Source organism: Sinocyclocheilus anshuiensis, unplaced genomic scaffold (assembly GCF_001515605.1).
Source record: "Sinocyclocheilus anshuiensis isolate Anshui unplaced genomic scaffold, SAMN03320099.WGS_v1.1 scaffold218, whole genome shotgun sequence".
NCBI lineage: Eukaryota > Metazoa > Chordata > Actinopteri > Cypriniformes > Cyprinidae > Sinocyclocheilus > Sinocyclocheilus anshuiensis.
This window is the reverse complement of record NW_015547665.1, coordinates 176,031-195,127: the sequence shown is the minus strand read 5'-3', so window position 1 is coordinate 195,127 and position 19,097 is coordinate 176,031. Positions and strand designations below refer to the sequence as shown.

Sequence of the window (19,097 nt, the reverse complement as noted above, 5' to 3'; positions counted from 1 at the left end):
ACCATATATATGTATATATATATATATATATATATATATATATGGTGTAGACAGCATCACTGATTATAACTAGTTCCATAGTATTTTGTCGCGCCACGCCACTCGCGTCCGGTGTAGACACGGTGTAACATTGGTTTTGCTTTGTTTCATAGAACTAATCGTTGCCTGGGTTGCGTACGTATGTGTGGGGTGGAGCTATCAAAATAGGGGCGTGTTTGTTTTGGTGATTTCAAATGTCAACATTGGCTACCAGAAATCGCTTACCCCACCTTTAAAACAAATAATTCATGAGAACAAAAACTATTTCTATCACATTTGGATTGGCTAAACATATTCGATCATTTTAATTACAAGCCTGTCAGTACATGGAAATAACGGTTGCTAACTAAAGCTCAAACATGCATTCCTGCAGCATCAGAATGCCCCGAACTGTGCAAACACGCTGGTAAACAATATATACACATGCAAATCAAAATAATATTGATCAACTTAATTTGGAAGAATCTGAAAGTTTATGAGTTCAGCAGGATCTGATGGTTCACTGCATCACTACAAAAATGTTTGCTTTAAGATTCTCAAAATCAACTTGAACTTGCCTCCTTTTTGATGGCATGGCATAATGTAAACCATAGTGTACTTTAAGATGAGAAGCTTTGTTCACCACTAAAAGGTTTAAAAGAGTGTCAGAAGAATCTTTCTGCTCTAGAAACAATATCAGCAATAACAGGCAGTAATATAACAGCAGAGGTAAAAAAAATATACATCTACCCAATAACAGATCAAACAAATACATTTAATCAAAAAACACAATTCTTCCCTTCGGTTTTGCTCCCTCTGAGTGCAACTGACCACCACTGGGTCAATAATACAGACATTCAACATACAATTAATAATCTGTCATATCCTTTCTGGTTGATATTTGATTTCAGGTTGGAATCAGAACCACCACTGTCCACGTACTGAGATAAAAATAATTTGATTTCTGCAGCAACTTACAATTTTGAAATAGCACTGATGACTTTCGCATTTACATCCAATTGATTGTGAAGTTACGACTGAGGTTCAGACCCAAGTCTGTTACTGTCAGCACCTAGACGGGCATAAGACAATAAAAAAATTTCTTTCACGCTCATTTTGCATGAATTGAAGTATTTTTTTTTGTACTTGCATTACTGTTTTTAGCTATTTTTTTATTTTTATTTAAAAATATCATGACTGATACCACTGCTAACCGAAAGCTTGTGAAGTATCAGAGGACTGCGAATGAACATTTTTATCCTTCTAACTTACTGGGAACAGTTCAAAATTCACCTGATAACAAAATGTACAAAATCATCACTGATTTGTAACCAGTAGCTTCCTAAAACAATATTGAAGTATATTACCTGATTGTCATGGTAAGTGAACGCCGCCTCTTGTGAATTCACGGTTACGTTTTCTGGCTCCACCTTCACCCCATAAAAGGAAACGGTCTCCACTGTGATGTAAGCAGCCTCTTCATGATTATGCAGCACCTCTGATGTCATCGTATTCTGGAGATCATTAATAAAGAAGATCATTATAATCACCATCCCTGATATCAGGCAGGGTAATAACTAATGCAAATTATGCAAAGTAATTGGCATGATCATTTAGAGAAACATTTAAGAACAAGCAAGTGATGCATTTAATAAAATACCTCAGGATAGAAATGGGTATAATCTGAATAACTGATGAAAAAATTTAACAGAGGTGATGTAAAACAGGTATATAAATATCCTTTTATATCATGTCCATAGTATAAGATTCAAATGAATGCTTATTAAAGGGTTTCTTCTCCACGGCTTACCAATGAGTCACCCTGTATGTGATACAAACAAATATGAATATTGTATGAGACTCCAAAGTAAGATAATTTTGAGTTTCTAAGAGGGTTTCTAGAGAGATGTGACTTACGGTGTGGAAATCGTACCAGAGATGCAAATTATGCAAAGTAATTGGCATGATCATTTAGAGAAACATTTAAGAACAAGCAAGTGATGCATTTAATAAAATACCTCAGGATAGAAATGGGTATAATCTGAATAACTGATGAAAAAATTTAACAGAGGTGATGTAAAACAGGTATATAAATATCCTTTTATATCATGTCCATAGTATAAGATTCAAATGAATGCTTATTAAAGGGGACATCAGATGCAAAATTCACTTTTACATGGTGTTTGCATGTAAATGTGTCTTAGCAGTGTGTGGACAAAACCACGCTGCAATGATAAAAATCCATTCACTCTTTTTTTTAATTCCCAAAAAACCTAAACAGTGTCAATTATCAAGCTGTTTTGATTTTCTGTGCAGGATGACGTCATACTGCTCAGGCCCTGCCCACGACTGATGGACTGTCCCGTATTAGCATAATTCTGCCCTCAGCCAGTTGTACGCTGTCCTCCATTTTCTCCACGCTCGAGCAGCTGTAGCGACAACATCTCGTAAGCAATGCAGATGTTTTGTATTTGGATGTAAAAATGAACATAAAAGTCTTCATTTTCTCCCGACATCAGAGCCTCTGAGGACGCAGTGGATTCTTTTTATTTTTGATGGTAACGTACCACCGAATACACAAAAAACAGAAGAGAGGGGCAGGGTGAGCAGAGCTCATTATCATTTAAAGAGACATGCACCGAAATGGATCGCTGCGATCACCCCGCTGTTTTTGACAAGGTAAAAAGGGTGTTGTTTTACACGACTATTGAGGAATTTTAATCAAAGTATGCTGCAGACATTTCATGAAGACCCTAAAGAATCACAGCAACTGATCTGGGGCATCTGATGTCCCCTTTAAAAATTAAAGCCTGCTGGTTTACTGCAGTGAAGGTGAATTGTGCATTTTCTGTACCTGTTCTACTGTGAAATAGATGTAAGCATATTGATCTTTCTCATAAGTGTCAAGGGTCTCTCCATCATCCCAATACAAATCACCCTTGGCCAGGCCGTCCTCACTCAGACTCACAATCAGATTAAGGGGCTGACCGCTGCTCACCCACAGGGTGGTGTTAGGTCTCTGAAACACAAACAAATGGACACAAATAGAAGTGATCAGATGGCATACACACATGCATATGCGCAAATGTTACCAAAAAGTTAATGTCATCTAAGTTTGCCTTATAATTAGAGCTCTATCGTTACATTATAATATAAATATATTTTATATACAGTATGTGTGTGTATATTATTTGCTGAAAATGTTCTTCTCCACCAGAGCTCACAAAACTATTATTGTATGTACGTACACATGTATATATATATATATATATATATATATATATATATATATATATATATAATTCTGGCATCAGATGCTACTAGATTACACATTCAAGGTTGGAAGTAAATGATTCCTTTAAAAATGTAATTCACATACAGTCAGGTTTCGTGTTTATCTTACTGGAAGAGCAGTGGTGTGGCAACCGTGTGTCCACTGATGTGTGCATGATGGAAGAGTGTGTAGAGATGCGGGAATAGGGAATAACGCAGGAGGATGACTTCTTTCATTGCTATTCGAGCTGCAGGACTAAATGCAGTTGGTTCCTGATCCTGTTGTGAAATGACAAAACTGTTAATCCAGAAAAGTGTCTTTAAAACACACACAAATTTTTTTTATAAAAACATAATATTGTACTACCAAAACAACTGACAGATGGGATACTAATCAGATAAATAAACACACACACACACACACAAACATACAAATATTTTTATTAAAACATAATATTGTACTACCAAAACAACTGAGAGATGGGATACTAATCAGATTTTAAACAAAAAAACGCAGAGGCTCTAAAGCAGCACATATTTCAGCATTAAGAGCTAAAAAATGTTACTGACCAGCTATAGTTAGAGTGTTTAGGACAGATGGAAGAAAGTTCACCTGTTCATCTATGGAGTTGTGATTTCTTGAAAAGGGGTAGAAAGCTCCAAGCTGGGTCCATCGGACACATAGTTCTTCTGTAGTGCTGCCTCCAAAGCCACAGATGTCTGCCCCAATAAGAGGAATGCCCAGGATGTTAAATGTCAGCATACCTGGGAAAGAGGAAGAAAGTGTTAAGTTTAGCTGTAGTAAATACAAAACTCTATGGGACTAACTCTGACCTCAGAAGAGCACAGGTGTGTGTATTTATACCAGGTACCACCGAATACACAAAAAATAGAAGAGAGGGGCAGGGTGAGCAGAGCTCATTATCATTTAAAGAGACATGCACCGAAATGGATCGCTGCGATCACCCCGCTGTTTTTGACAAGGTAAAAAGGGTGTTGTTTTACACGACTATTGAGGAATTTTAATCAAAGTATGCTGCAGACATTTCATGAAGACCCTAAAGAATCACAGCAACTGATCTGGGGCATCTGATGTCCCCTTTAAAAATTAAAGCCTGCTGGTTTACTGCAGTGAAGGTGAATTGTGCATTTTCTGTACCTGTTCTACTGTGAAATAGATGTAAGCATATTGATCTTTCTCATAAGTGTCAAGGGTCTCTCCATCATCCCAATACAAATCACCCTTGGCCAGGCCGTCCTCACTCAGACTCACAATCAGATTAAGGGGCTGACCGCTGCTCACCCACAGGGTGGTGTTAGGTCTCTGAAACACAAACAAATGGACACAAATAGAAGTGATCAGATGGCATACACACATGCATATGCGCAAATGTTACCAAAAAGTTAATGTCATCTAAGTTTGCCTTATAATTAGAGCTCTATCGTTACATTATAATATAAATATATTTTATATACAGTATGTGTGTGTATATTATTTGCTGAAAATGTTCTTCTCCACCAGAGCTCACAAAACTATTATTGTATGTACGTACACACTAAAGCAGCACATATTTCAGCATTAAGAGCTAAAAAATGTTACTGACCAGCTATAGTTAGAGTGTTTAGGACAGATGGAAGAAAGTTCTCCTGTTCATCTATGGAGTTGTGATTTCTTGAAAAGGGGTAGAAAGCTCCAAGCTGGGTCCATCGGACACATAGTTCTTCTGTAGTGCTGCCTCCAAAGCCACAGATGTCTGCCCCAATAAGAGGAATGCCCAGGATGTTAAATGTCAGCATACCTGGGAAAGAGGAAGAAAGTGTTAAGTTTAGCTGTAGTAAATACAAAACTCTATGGGACTAACTCTGACCTCAGAAGAGCACAGGTGTGTGTATTTATACCAGGTATGGATGTGGCCAGGTCTTTCCATTGGCTCCTGTTGTCTCCGAGCCAGTGGCCTGAATACTTGCCCTGACTGGGAAACGTAGAGCGGGAAATGACGAAGGGACGCTTATCTGTGATCTTCCTCAAAGCACTGAGAGAGACAGATGGATGTGATCCACTAACATTTGATAACCAGAAAGTGTCCAAAGACTTTTTGTCATTATTTTGAAAACAATTTTTATTGTTTATCATTTAAAACATAATAAACTTTTTTGGTAAAACATTTTGCTTGAAAAGTGTGCTCGAGTTGTCAAATATGTGACACTTGAAAAAGAGATATTTATGTACATTACTGTTTAAAAGTTTCATGTCTGTAAATATTTTTCATGTTTTTGAAAAGTCTAATGCTCAAAAAGGTGCATTTTGATCAAATACAGAAAAAGAGTAACATTGTGAAATATTTTTTACAATTGAAAGTAACCGTTTTCTGTTTTACTATATTTTAAAACATAGTTTATTCCTGTGATGGAAAAGTTGAATTTTTAGCATTCAGAAATCATTTTAATATGCTGATTTAATGCTCAAGAAACATTTATTATTATCAATGTTGAAAACAGTTGTGCTGCTTAATATTTTTGTGGCAACGTTGATACAATTTTTTTGTATAATTCTTTGATGAACAGAAAGTTTAAAAGAACAGCAATAAAAACAGAACAACAATTTGAAATAGAAATAATTTGTGCCATTTAATTGCTGTCGAGCGATTAAATTTTTTAACCTAATTAATTACACGATGTGGTGATTAATTAATTGCAAATCGCACATCAAATTTGGCTGAGAAATTACCCCCCAAAATACAATTTAAAGCCATTATTGTGTTAAATAAGAAATGCATCAATGGGCATTACAAAATTAGCTTTAGAAAGAAATATTTTATTTGATTCAACAGAATTTATTACACAAACCTTTAGGCTACAATGGCAGCCAATGGAAACCAAAAGTGTTTGGTTATCAACATTATTCAAAATATCTTCTTTTATGTCCCCCAAAAAAAGTCTTACAGATTTGAAACGACATGCTGGTGAGTAAACGATGACAGAATTAAAAATTTTGAGTGAACTATCCATTTAATTGTTTTTTATTAACATAGAATTATGAAATAAATGTTTAAACTGCCGGTAGATGGCGGTAAATGCCTTAACGATTAAGTCACTGAGTCTTTCATTCAGTCCATTCGTTTATACCGTGTAATATTTTTGTTAAAAATGTAGCTAAAACAGACAATAATGTGCCACCAATCAACTGTATGAAACAATAAATGACTTCTGTAGGTGTGGGGCGGGTGCATTAAATGCAGGGTGTGTATTAATTTCAAAGTTAATTTAATTTATAAAAACTTGCACCTTTTAGACTTGCACTCTATTTATTTACTAACTGCTTGTTTAAAAAAAAAAAAAAAACGAACTAACACTTGCTTCTCTAATCTTTTTGTATTCTATCTTTGCTTTCTTTTTATTTATTATAAAATTAACAAAAATTAACACAATCATTGCTCTTTTGTTGATTTTGATTGCTTCCATTGCCCTCATTTGTAAGTCGCTTTGGATAAAAGCGTCTGCTAAATGTCTAAATGTAAATGTAAAGTATTCAAAAAATACTGACCCCAAACTTTTGAACAGTAATGTTTGTGTGTGTGTGTGTGTGTGTGTATTTTTGTATGACTGTGTGTACCTTTCAGTTGCCTTAGCCTCCATGAGTCCATACAGACTGTGTATGTTGTAGTGAGTGGAGATTTTCTGACGTGCAGATGCACACACAGTCTTAGCCTTTAATGTACCACCCAGAATCCCTACAGCAGACAATACCATGTCTCATTGTTGGAATAAACGTAGCATGCACAATGTAGATCTCCACATAATAGCTAGCACACTGATACCTGGGGTGTAGGGAGGATTTTCCAGTTCATTCTCAGGACAACCATTCAGTGATCCATCAAAAAAATTAGATGGTTCATTCATGTCCTTGGGGAAGAGATATAAAGAAGAGAACATGATCAATGCTTGGGTAGATGCAAATAATAACCATCAAATAGGCAACGATGCAAATGCACAACATACAATCCACACGCCATCAAAAGGCACTTTTTCATGGAAACTCTTCAGATTCTGGTACCACCATTCATGTGTGTCTGGATTGGAGAAATCTGGAAAGGCCGTGAGTCCTGGCCAGACCTAAGAAAAAAAACAAGAAAAAACAAACAAACACCTGCACTCAAGCCTCAGACACATATAAAATGTTTATAATAATATTCATAATTATAATATTTATATTTAATTCACATTTATATTTAGTTTTTTTTATTGTTTGATTGGCCAAGCACAAAATCATTTTAAGAACTCAATATTAATTAATTATAAACAAAGCTTCTGTTTAAGTTTTGTCTAGACTTGGACTTCATACCGACATCTACTGCAGCATTACACAAGTTTATTATTGGTTGCAGATGCCACGGTTTACTTGTCAGCCATGATCAATCAGTACAATTTATAGTAATTTCACAAATTAATACTTTTATTTAACAAGGCCACATTAAATTGCTTAAAAGTGATAGAAAATAAATTAAGACATTTGTTACAAAAAATTACATTTTAAACAAATGCTGTTCTTTTAAAATCTATTCATAAAAGTACCCTGAAAAAAAAAAACACTTATTTTTAATCACACGTTATTATCATTGTTGAAAACAGTTAGTGATACTTTGTTATTGATACAACATATAATAATAAGAAAAGTTTCTTGAGCATCAAATCATCATAGAATGATTTCTGAAGGATCATGTGACACTGAAGACTGGAGTAATGATGCTGAAAATTCAGCTTTCCATCACAGAAATAAATTACATTTTTAAATATATTCAAATACAAACATTTTTTAAATTGTAATAATATTTTACAATATTACTACATTTACTGTATTTTTGATCAAATAAATGCAGTCTTGGTAAGCATAAGACAATTCTTTAAAAAAAAAAATGATATATGTCTTCAATGTACCTTCCCGGTAAGGATGTCTCCATTCGAATCATTGATGAAGATGCCCCTCTTCTTCCCCTCATCAAATGGCCAGTAGGAGCCAGACGGCAGAGAGTTACTGATTCCGGGATCCTGATGAGGAAGCGCAAAAGAGACAAACACACAAGCTGCAGTTTACATCAAGCACACTTCAGCTAAATCCACAGTGACACATCCAAACGCTTTAGTGAGGGTTTCAACTGCAGTCATGTGAAACATTCAGTTGCCAAATCGGCCTCATGACTGTCAGTGTGATTCTACTGCTCCACAAAAGAGACGAGAGCCAAAAGAGGAAGTGTGTCAAATGGATATTTTGCAGGAGAAGCATATTTTATAAACCCACAGAACACAGGAGTTCCTCTCATTTTGATTTTTAATTTATAAACAAATCTATTGACAGTCTCCAAAAATTATTTAGGCCACAGTGAACATGAATGAATGTCATCACATATTAAACCAACTGGCATCTTCTAACAAAAGATGCAAGAGCTATCATTTGAGCGTGAAACTAACTTCAGTTTTCTGAAATTTTTTGGAGCAATGACAACCGACTGGTGTCAAGGTGATTATTAGTGGATGTATGAAGTCAGTTACCTTTCAAGACCATTTAGTTGTTCTAGAAGAGTAACTACAGGTGTAGTTCATTAATTTCACAAATTATTCTTGTGTAATTGTGTCAAAGTGTGTGTGTACCAGGATCATAACGTAGTGTTGATCATGTTTATGAAGGTCTTTCACAAGGTCAGGAAGGGTGGAAAAGTTCATAGTGTCATAAGTGAAATCTAAAGCACTATCCATGTAGTCAATGTCATTCCACTGAACATCCTGAAAGATAGAAAAAAAAAATCAGTTTGCTATTTGTACAATTTGCAATTAGTGCAAACATTTCTATTCCTTATGCTAAATGCATAATGTCAAGTCAGTGTTTTTCTGCGGTTCATCACAAAATGAGATGATGCTCAGTGTTTGCTTTGGGGGTAAACTAGCATCGCTGATAGAGACCAGTTTTATATTACTATTATTTATTTACTATTACAGTATGTATATTTTTTAATGAGATTTTTTTTTTCTTTTTAATTTTAGTTTCAATTTTAATAATTGTATGTGCTTTTGTCACAAGTCATATATGCGTGTATATAGCTTTAATGTATTTTTATTTCAGTTTTTTTTATTACTTCAACTTATTTTTTTCAGTTAGTAGCCAAGCAAACATTTGCATTTTTTTTAAGTTTATTTTTTAAATAATATATTAATATTTTATTTAAGCTTTATTTCAATTACTGAAAACAAAACAATTTAATAGTTTTAGTTAACAGTAACAATACTGATGGAGACAGACTGTAAAGTTATAGGCTACATTTTTTTGTTTTATTTTCCGTGCTGAAATAATTTCATCATTTTTCTTGATGTCTGTCGAAAGTGTAAATCTGGTGGGCTACAGCAGAAGAGTTAAAATTCCAACCAATCAAACAACTACAGTACCTGAGGTATCCCATAATTACGCATTTCTTTTACAACATTCCATGTTTTGTCGCTTGACTTGTAGCCCCATCGGCAGAGATGATAGCCCAGAGCCCAGTAGATGGGCATTGCAGGCTTCCCTGTGAAAAAGAAAAGATACAATGATTAGTTCATGAATCTCATGCCAAAAATACTTATCAAATACTGCTCATGATGCTTGCTGACCTACAACATCCAAGTACTGTGCAATCACAGAGCTGGGATCCGGGCCTAGGAAAACGTAAAAGTCAAGGATCCCACCAATCATACGCCAGGTGAGAGCAGGAGCAGGCTGCAGAGCCACATCTACAAAGATTATTTACACAAGTTATTACTAAGTTCAGACAGCATATACTTACAAAAGCGTGAGAAGGCATTACCATTGTTTAATACCATATTTAGCATTTTAATAGCATTTTTTCAGACATGCACCACTGTAATGCCATGAAGTACCATGCATAAATGATTTACAAATATGGTACATTAAAAAAATGTAAAAACAATTTTCACCTAAAAAAAAATCATAATTAATTACAAAGAATGGTAAGTAACACATTAAATAAACAACATTTTGAAGTAGAAAGACTGAAATAGTATATTCTTCTAAAAAGTACTCCAACAATCTTAGTGCTTCAACATTCACCTCAATGTCAATTTAGAATCACGTGTGCATGTGTGTGAGCTTACCCATTGCATTGCTGTTGAGCATGAAAAACCCATGTGCCATTCCATCAGATTCCATGGAAAGATAAAAGGGATGGACGCCATAGAGGTTGGTCAGCTCCTGAAAGCACCGACAATCAAGAAACGCAGAACAGTTAGTGCGATCTGGAACATTTATTAATCTGGAATTATGCTTGAAGTGCTTTTAAAGGGGTCAAGTTATAATGTACAATGTAATATGGTCACCAATGGATCCTCTGCAGTAAATGGGTGCCGTCAGAATGAGAGTCCAAACAGCTGATAAAAACATAAAAATAATCCACAAGCAATCCACACGACTGCAGTCCATCTATTAGTGTCTTGTGAATTGAAAAGCTGCATGTTTGTTTTTAATCCATCATTAAGGATTTTTTACTTCAAATCCCTTGTTTCCGGCTCAAATACAAGTCCCCTATCCATAATGTTGCTTTCTACAGTGAAAAAAAGTAATCTTTCTGAATCAGGAGAGAAATATACACAGGCCAAGCACCGTTTACAAGCAAAAACAGTCCAAAACATTTCTAAACAACTATGTAGCTGGATTTTGATGTGAGAGGACAACAGGGGATGGACTTTTTCCCAGGAGGATGCATTATAATGGATTATGGACTTGTATTTTGGCCAGAAGCGATGGTTTGAAGTTAAAATAATCTTTTTGTTGTTTTGTTTCTAACAAACAAGCAGCTTTTCACTTCACAAGACATTAATTGACGGTCTGGAGTCATGTGGATTACTTGTGGATTATTGTGATGTTTTTATCAGCTGTTTGGACTCTCATTCTGACGGCACCCATTCACTGCAGAGGATCCATTGGTGAGCAAGTCATGAAATGTTAAATTTCTCTAAATCTGTTCAAATGAAATAACAAACACTTCTATGTTAGATGGCCTGAGGATGAGCACATTTTCAGAAAAAAAAATTATAATAAATAATTTTTGGATGAACTATTCCTTTAAGGCTTGTTATTAGATTTGAAACAGATCTGACAGATTCTTATGTCAGAAGACAGATGTCAAGTTACCATGGGTGGGACATCTCGAGCCCACATGGTGAGAGTGTTCCACTGGAGGTCATGCAGAAAGTTGGAGCGATGTTCACCCAGTCCATATATGAAACGTGATGGTAATGATGTGGACATCTGCAGAAACTGATCCGCGTAGAAGAGAGGAGCTATGGATGTATTCAGCCTGACAGCACATGAACAGATGTTAATAACTCAATACTGATACAAAGAGTTTTCTGGTCATCACTTCTAATGGTAAAAGAAATTAAATCATGCCATTTTTATTTATTCATTTATTTATTTTTTAACAGGTCTGTGTTTTCATGATAGCTGACGATAAACAGTACTTACAGTACAGTTCCTGTTTGTGTTCTCTTGACAATCAGCCCAAAAGGTTCTTTGATGAAGTCTACAGTGTAAGAGGGGTTTGATGATGCTGTTTTCGGAACCACAGGAACATCTATAGGCACCTCATACCTCTTTTCAGCCGGGTCTGTTATCTGTATGTGATACAGGAATACAAAAATAGAAAATAGTTCGTTTGAATTGTAATAATATTTCAAAATATTTCAATAAATATTAATTAAAAGTTATTTTAGATTATTAAAAATTAACCATTTTAAATTATTAAAGGCTATCCAGCGCGTTGTGATTGGCCGAATGCCTCAAGCGTGTGACTGAAATGCTACGCCCCTTACCATACTGTGATGCCATGTCCCAGACCGACGAGACAAAACCAATAAAACCCATTATAAACGAGGCATTTGTTGCATCCAGTGGGGACATAATTACGGATTATAATGACTTATAATATCTTTTTACGCATTGCGTTGCATTACGGATTATAATGACTTTCTAGTCGTGTCCTCTTTTGGAAGGCCAAACAAAGTATTTTTGCTTTCGCAACGAAACACACAGAGTCTTCACAACATGGCGACGGCGGTTGCAGCAACAATAAAGTTATGCCTTCTTTCTTTGCGTGAACATTTGGGCAGCGTTATGCAAATCTTCCCACATCGTGACGTAGACATGTGGGGGCGTGTTTAAACGAGGCGTTTTAGGAGTGCGTGGACCAGTCTTAACTTTTATAAAGAATATCTCTTTGGGTTTGAGACTTTAGTCTTTGCAACTTTAGGGATCTTATCTATTCACGAACAGCTTGTAACACTCCAAAGAGAAAGGAAAACTTGAAATCGCATCATATGACCCCTTTAATTAAAATTATTTAATTTAACTCTATAAATATTCAATATCAACAGATACTAATATTTTAAATAAATATTATTTAAAAAGAAAACCTCTAACATTAGCTGCTAACTAATCTGTTACCAATATACTGAGCCTGATCCCTTTTTTCTGTCAGAGTTTTAATTGAATTCTAGAGGTCTGTGACGGAAATGAATGCTAACAGATAATTTTACCACTGAAATTTATTTTAAAAGAAAAAAAATGAGTATTTAGGACTTCAACGTCAAAAGTAATGAATAAATAATTTTTGAGAACATTTTGCTTGATAAATAGAGATCGCGAGCATAACCAGCCAGGAATATGAAGACCAAAAGTGCTCTCACCTTCACATGCAGTCTGTTGTCCTCATACAGCACCTCCAGCTGCAGTGCATCTATGTCTTTAGGATAATATGTTTTTTTGTTCCGGAGCAGTTTTCCAACCTTCCCGATCTCAGTGTCAGTAATGGACACCAGCTCATAGGATGGATATTCAGGTGTGTAGAAACACCAGGGCACTCCATTCCATCCCGATGTCTTAGCCTGTGAGTTCTGTATGAAGCAGCAGTTTCGAGCATGGCACATCTCCGCCGTGACCACCACACCTCTCTCTGGATAACAGTCAAACCTCCAAGCTTCTGGAATCTGCGAGCAGGACTCTGGCTGCAGCCACGTCCCGTTTGGGCTTCTACCCACAGCGGGTGGAGGGGGTCTATGAGGTTCTGTGGAGGGTGGCTTATGTAACCAAAATATAGTTCCAAGCAGCCAGACACCAGAGAGAACCACAATAAGTCCCCCAAGGGTCAGCAGGGCAATGGTGATGGAGCAGCGAGGGCTCTGGGGCAGCAGGGGCAGTTCTGGGTGTTCTTCCTTCAGATCCATGTCCGTCGACTCATCAGGATCCAACAACGCGGCTCCTGAGAAATGAACTTCCTCAGGGGTGAGTCTCTTGTACGACACCATTTCAAACTTCAGGTTATAAAGAAAAGAGAAGATAATTAAGAGTGTTTACTAAGGCAACAACATCCTCTAACCCTAAGAATTAAATGTTATTGCATAACTTGTTTGTGCAATCAGACTAATTCATACATCTCAAAGAAGCACTATGTTGCTTGAATTATTCTGGCCATTTTTTATTTTATTTAATTTTAGCTTGTTTTGTATTAAGATATAGACAATGTTGTCTAAATTAATTTAAATAAATCATTTTAAATGTTACAAGTGAAACTGGGCGCTATAATTATAATCCACAGTTATAATATCCTTTTGACATTTGCTTCATACAAGACTACATTTAACAGTGTAACTGAATTATTAGTGCTTGTTAAAGATTAAGTGAGAGTTAAATAGATAAACGGTATAATAACATCTAATAAAAAATAATACTTTTATTTTACAAGTATGTATTAAATTGATCAAAAGTGACAGTAATGACATTTATAATGTTACAAAAGATTTCTATTTCAAATAAATGTTGTTCTTTTGAGCTTTCTATTCATCAAAGAATCCTGAAAAAAATGTATGACTGTTTCCACAAAAATATTAAGCAGCACAACTGTTTTCAACAAGCAAATCAGCATATTAGAATGATTTCTGAAGGGCCATGTGACAATGAAGACTGGAGTAACGATTTGTTGCGTGAACATCATCCAATGACAACTCTTTAGGTCTGCCAACAAGAGTTTGCTAACTGTTACAAAGTCAAAATTAAAATCCATGCAGGGGTGATCAAGTTTTTGCCATAGCCACACCTAAACTTTGGAATGCTTTACCGATCCATATTAGAACTGTACCAACATTACATATTTTAAATCAAAGTTAAAAACGTATCTCTTCACTACAGCCTATGACTTGTGATGTCCTTTGTTGTCTGTTGTTGTTTGCTTGGTTTTTATATATATACATGTTTTTATAAGTCTTTTTAGAACATTGTACAGCACATTGGTCAAATGTGGTTGTTTTTAATTGTGCTTTCAAAATTAACTGAAACTGAGGCTAATGATGCTGAAAATTCAGCTTTGCCACCAAAGGAATAAATTATATTTTAAAAGATATTCAAATAGAAAGTTGTTTTAAACTATAATATTATTTCACAATATTACTGTTTTACTGCATTTTTATCAAATACATGCAACCTTGGTGAGCATAAAAGATTCTTTCAAAAAAAAAAAAACACTTAAAATCTTACCGACCCCTAACTTTTGAATGGTAGTTTATATATTCAGTTTTATATTTTTAAATCTTCTGAAGCCATATGTTTTGTTATGTGAACAATGTGTGTGACACGGAATGTGTGACACGGAATCGAGAGGAAGACAAATTAAAGCCTGTCCTGTAAAATTACATTTATTATTTAAATAATAATTGTTTGGTTAAAATTCTTTTTTTGAAAGGTCCTTGAAATCTATAATAAAATATAATAAAATAAAATACAATAATAAAATAGAACAAAAATCAGTTACAGAAAATTTGTCACTTCAACGATTAAAAAAAAAAAAAACACATTGCATGCATCAGCAGGATTCTCAGCAGTTTCAGCCCCTGTAGGACACAGCTATAAGGATGATGTATTTGCCAATATTACATCCCACTAAAAGTCATGTGACAAATGTCACACAGAGTTGAACACTTTCTAAAGTACATAAAACTGCAGATATGGGGAAGAACCAGGGAGGGAAGTGGGCAAGTGGCTATTGGAGAAAGCATCCTATTGGAGAAGAAATGAGACCAATTATCATACCGTACCTCTTCAGCTGAAAGACTAAAACAAAGTTAGCCTACTTTTTTGAATTATTAAAACATGTCTTTTAATCAAGAACATTTGAGGGAAAACTACCCAGGAATATTCAGCTCTCCTTCTATTTGCAAATGTGCAGTTGTCCAGAATTGCTATCTATGTGGGAGCTCCCAAATTCTGAGACGAAGCCCAAATGTTCTGTAACTGCATGGAGCAGCTCAGCATTAGATTGACAGGCTACAGTTGGGGTCAAAATTTTACATACACATTGTGATTGCAGTATCTGCAAAATATGAATTAATTCACCAAAATAAGAGGGATCATACAAAATGCATGGTATTTTTTATTTAGTACTGACCTGAAAAAGATATTTCACATAAAAGACATTTACATATAGTCCTCAAGAGAAAATAATAGCTGAATTTATAAAAATCACCCCTTTCAAAAGTTTACATACGCTTGATTCTTAATACTGTGTGTGGTTACCTGGATGATCCACAGCTGTTCTTGTTTTGTTTTGTTTTGTGATAGTTGTTCATGAGTCCCTTGTTCATCCTGAACAGTTAAACTGCCCGCCGTTCTTCAGAAAAATCCTTCAGGTCCCACAAATTCTTTGGTTTTCCAGCATCTTTTACGCATTTGTACCCTTTCCAACAGTGACTGTATGATTTTGAGATCAATCTTTTCAGACTGAGGACAACTGAGGGACTCATACATAACTATTACTAAAGGATCAAGCGCTCACTGATGATCCAGAAGGAAACACGATGCATTAAGAGCCTGGAGGTGAAAACATTTTGAATTTGAAGATCAGGGTAAATTTAACTTATTTTGTCTTTTGGGAAACATTTAAGTATCTTCTGTAGCTTCTGAAGGGCAGTACTAAATGAACAAAAATATGATATTTAGGCAAAATAAGAAAATGTACACATCTTCATTCTATTTAACATTTTACACCCCTGGCTCTTAATGCATCATGTTTCCTTCTGGAGCATCAGTGACCGCTTGAAAATGACCGGGGTCATTTTTATAAATTTAACTACTATTTTCTCTTGTGGACTAGCTATATGTAAACATCTTTTATGTGAAACATCTTATTCAGGTCAGTACTAAATAAAAATTAACATGCATTTTGTTTTTATTTTGGTAAAATAATTAACATTTTGCAGATACTGCAAAGTGTATGTACAATTTTGACCCCAACTGTATCTATACAGTTATATATTATATTATATAGATATATAGTATATATATATATATATATATATATATATATATCTCTACTCTTACATGATAGAGGCCAACAAAACACTTCCACCTTCTCCACTGCTTTAAAACTTACTAAAAACAGACACAACCCTTCAGACAGTATGTTAGACTGATCATGTGTAAAAGTGTGACCTTGCCTGAAAGATGTAGGTGCAATAACAACAATACTATGTTTTGTTTTTTTGGATAATGTGACATTAAAATGCCACGGTATATGAATACATGAAATGTACTATGGTCTATGTGCATCTCTTATTTTACGTTAAGAGGCATTTAACTAACGTTTATCGACAGGTTGAGGCATTTTAAATGAATGATAGATTTATGAGGTTTATATTTTGCAGCCACATCGATACAATGACACAGAACAACCTCACATATGTGATATTATTATTACACATTATACGAGCAAGACAGAACTCACTTGAAGCATCACATGCAGCACATACAAGAGAAAAACTGCACATTTAAATGCACTTACTTTTTATGCGGTTGGTATATGCAGATTGTAAAAGGTTTCAATATTTGACAAACTACATTACATCAGTGAAAATCCTCTGGTTTGCGCTCTGGTAAATATCAAGGGTGTTTCATGACTTTTGAAGTTGGTGTTGTTGTGTGTGTTCTACAGTTGCAATTTGAATCTGATTCATTTTGCAATTCGGCTCCTTTAGACGAATCATTACAGTGAACGAGCTCAAAATGATTCACTCAAAAGTCACCGCTTAAAAAACTCCCTATGTCCTCTGCATTTTCCATGTGTTTTAAATAATTTTCTTGTCAAATGTTGTATCTGCGTTTTCCAATTTGTCACGTACTTCTCAATTGTTCTGTCATAGATGCCCTCACTTTACGAATCGGTTCTAATGAAACATCGAAAAGATCCGGTTCAAAATAACGAATCCTTCCTTCACTCTAGTGTGTAACACTCGCACCTCTGTGACTACATTACTGCCATCTACTGGCCTGGATGCAACTGTGCTTGTTAGAGAAAGCATTCATAAAAAAAGACATTTCAGCGGCAATTAAAACTTGAACAAATACTGAGAGGCAAAGTTACAGTTCAGAAATGATAACTAATATAATCTAGCAGATGATTATCATCTTTAAAGTTGAAAACTTATGTTTTTTTCCTCATGTGTACGTGATATCAGTCCAGCAGATGGCAGCTCAGTCTAATAATGTGGAATTAAAGCGTCTTCGCAGCAAACCTGTGCTATATACGTTTATAAAACATTTAGCCTATGTAATATATAACACTGAAGAAATAATATAATTGAATCATATAACCTACTGATGGTGAACAAATTAAAAGATCTATCACCATTGGGTGCCTTAAAAATAAGAAGCGCAAGCAAGAAAAGTCTTTTTTTTTTATTCAGTTGAATTGCACTCTCTATGATCTATGTTGATTGAATTCAGTTTGATTCAAGGTAAGAAATATCAGTTTGTTCTGCGCTATAAGATTAAATCCTTTAAAAAACGAAAATATAGCATTTTTACTCCTGAAATCTTTTCTTTGGAATCATTTAGATGCAGAAGGACCATATACTGTAAAATGTCAATATTATGATACTCAGCTGAATTTACGCACCACACATTTAATACAGATGATAGCTAGATCGCTTTTTTTGTTTTAATTATCGATGTAAAAAAATTTGCTCTGAGCCGCATGTTGTTATTAGACAATTTGACACAATAATCTTCCTCTCTCAAGTTCACCCACGCTACAAATGATTCCACAAGAGAAATGACAAAAATCAATGTCGGATTTGCACCGCAAGCCTCCTAATTGTAGGAATATCGTCTTGTTTGCCCACGCATTACCTCTAATGCTAGATGATCATCTCTATGTTATGAGGCCCTATTATTGCTGGTATAATAAAGGTGAAACAAATTATTCACAGTTTTCAACCCTAATCTACATGAATGATTCTCAAATCACAAACCCCTCCAGTCAAAATGAAATTGATCTCAGGATAAAGTGTAGGCTATCTATCAATCTATCTATATATATACTGTGTGTATATATATATATATATATATATATATATATATATATTAAAAGCCTTGTAGAATACAAAGGTGAATGATCTATTCCTCACTGGAAACTATGGTAATAAGTTATTAATTGTTTTATTAAAAAGGAACTTGAGCTGTCAAACCAGCTCATCTTCCAAGCAAGCATTTGCTGTTATTTTACAGAAATAATATGCTTGAGGCGAGTTAAAAAGCAGCAAGTTTCATCTTTTCTTTTCTTTTCTTTCCCTTGAATAATTCTTGCCCCATAAATCCTAGATCAGGTCTCTGACCACCACAGTCATTATATGTTTATACAGTAGCTTGAGGTCAAGATGACAACAGAGTACTGCTGGCATTGTGCGATGAGATACACCTATAGTGCGTATAGAAATGT

General features: G+C 35.0%; 2 protein-coding genes across 2 annotated transcripts; both read right to left on the bottom strand.

Moving 5' to 3' along the window:
- Positions 1 to 229: 229 nt before the first annotated feature.
- On the bottom strand, positions 230 to 17,330 carry LOC107702495 (lysosomal alpha-glucosidase-like). Its single transcript, XM_016504843.1, has 20 exons — positions 17,163 to 17,330; positions 13,021 to 13,644; positions 11,801 to 11,949; positions 11,468 to 11,633; positions 10,432 to 10,528; positions 9,931 to 10,050; positions 9,727 to 9,845; positions 8,938 to 9,069; positions 8,227 to 8,337; positions 7,291 to 7,404; positions 7,110 to 7,194; positions 6,905 to 7,022; positions 5,191 to 5,324; positions 4,921 to 5,090; positions 4,451 to 4,615; positions 4,258 to 4,261; positions 3,905 to 4,056; positions 2,873 to 3,037; positions 1,386 to 1,532; positions 230 to 1,090 (listed from the first exon to the last, which is right to left on the bottom strand). The coding sequence occupies exons 2-20, from the start codon at positions 13,636 to 13,638 to the stop codon at positions 1,028 to 1,030; spliced, it is 2,829 nt and encodes a 942-aa protein (XP_016360329.1). The 5' UTR covers positions 13,639 to 13,644; positions 17,163 to 17,330; the 3' UTR covers positions 230 to 1,027.
- LOC107702519 (lysosomal alpha-glucosidase-like) lies at positions 3,414 to 4,138 on the bottom strand. The gene is made up of 2 exons (XM_016504860.1): positions 3,905 to 4,138; positions 3,414 to 3,570 (listed from the first exon to the last, which is right to left on the bottom strand). The coding sequence occupies exons 1-2, from the start codon at positions 4,052 to 4,054 to the stop codon at positions 3,418 to 3,420; spliced, it is 303 nt and encodes a 100-aa protein (XP_016360346.1). The 5' UTR covers positions 4,055 to 4,138; the 3' UTR covers positions 3,414 to 3,417.
- Positions 17,331 to 19,097: the final 1,767 nt, after the last annotated feature.

Bases quoted from the DNA above. Each gene is read 5' to 3' on its own strand.
- LOC107702519 (XM_016504860.1), bottom strand. From the start codon at position 4,054: ATGCTGACATTTAACATCCTGGGCATTCCTCTTATTGGGGCAGACATC. The intron at 3,571-3,904 runs GTGAACTTTCTT...ATTTCACAACAG, and splicing joins ACAACTCCATAGATGAACAG to GATCAGGAACCAACTGCATT.
- LOC107702495 (XM_016504843.1), bottom strand. From the start codon at position 13,638: ATGGTGTCGTACAAGAGACTCACCCCTGAGGAAGTTCATTTCTCAGGA. The intron at 10,529-11,467 runs GTAACTTGACAT...CGGTGCTTTCAG, and splicing joins CTCGAGATGTCCCACCCATG to GAGCTGACCAACCTCTATGG. The intron at 5,325-6,904 runs GTACACACAGTC...TGTCTCTCTCAG, and splicing joins GAGGCTAAGGCAACTGAAAG to TGCTTTGAGGAAGATCACAG.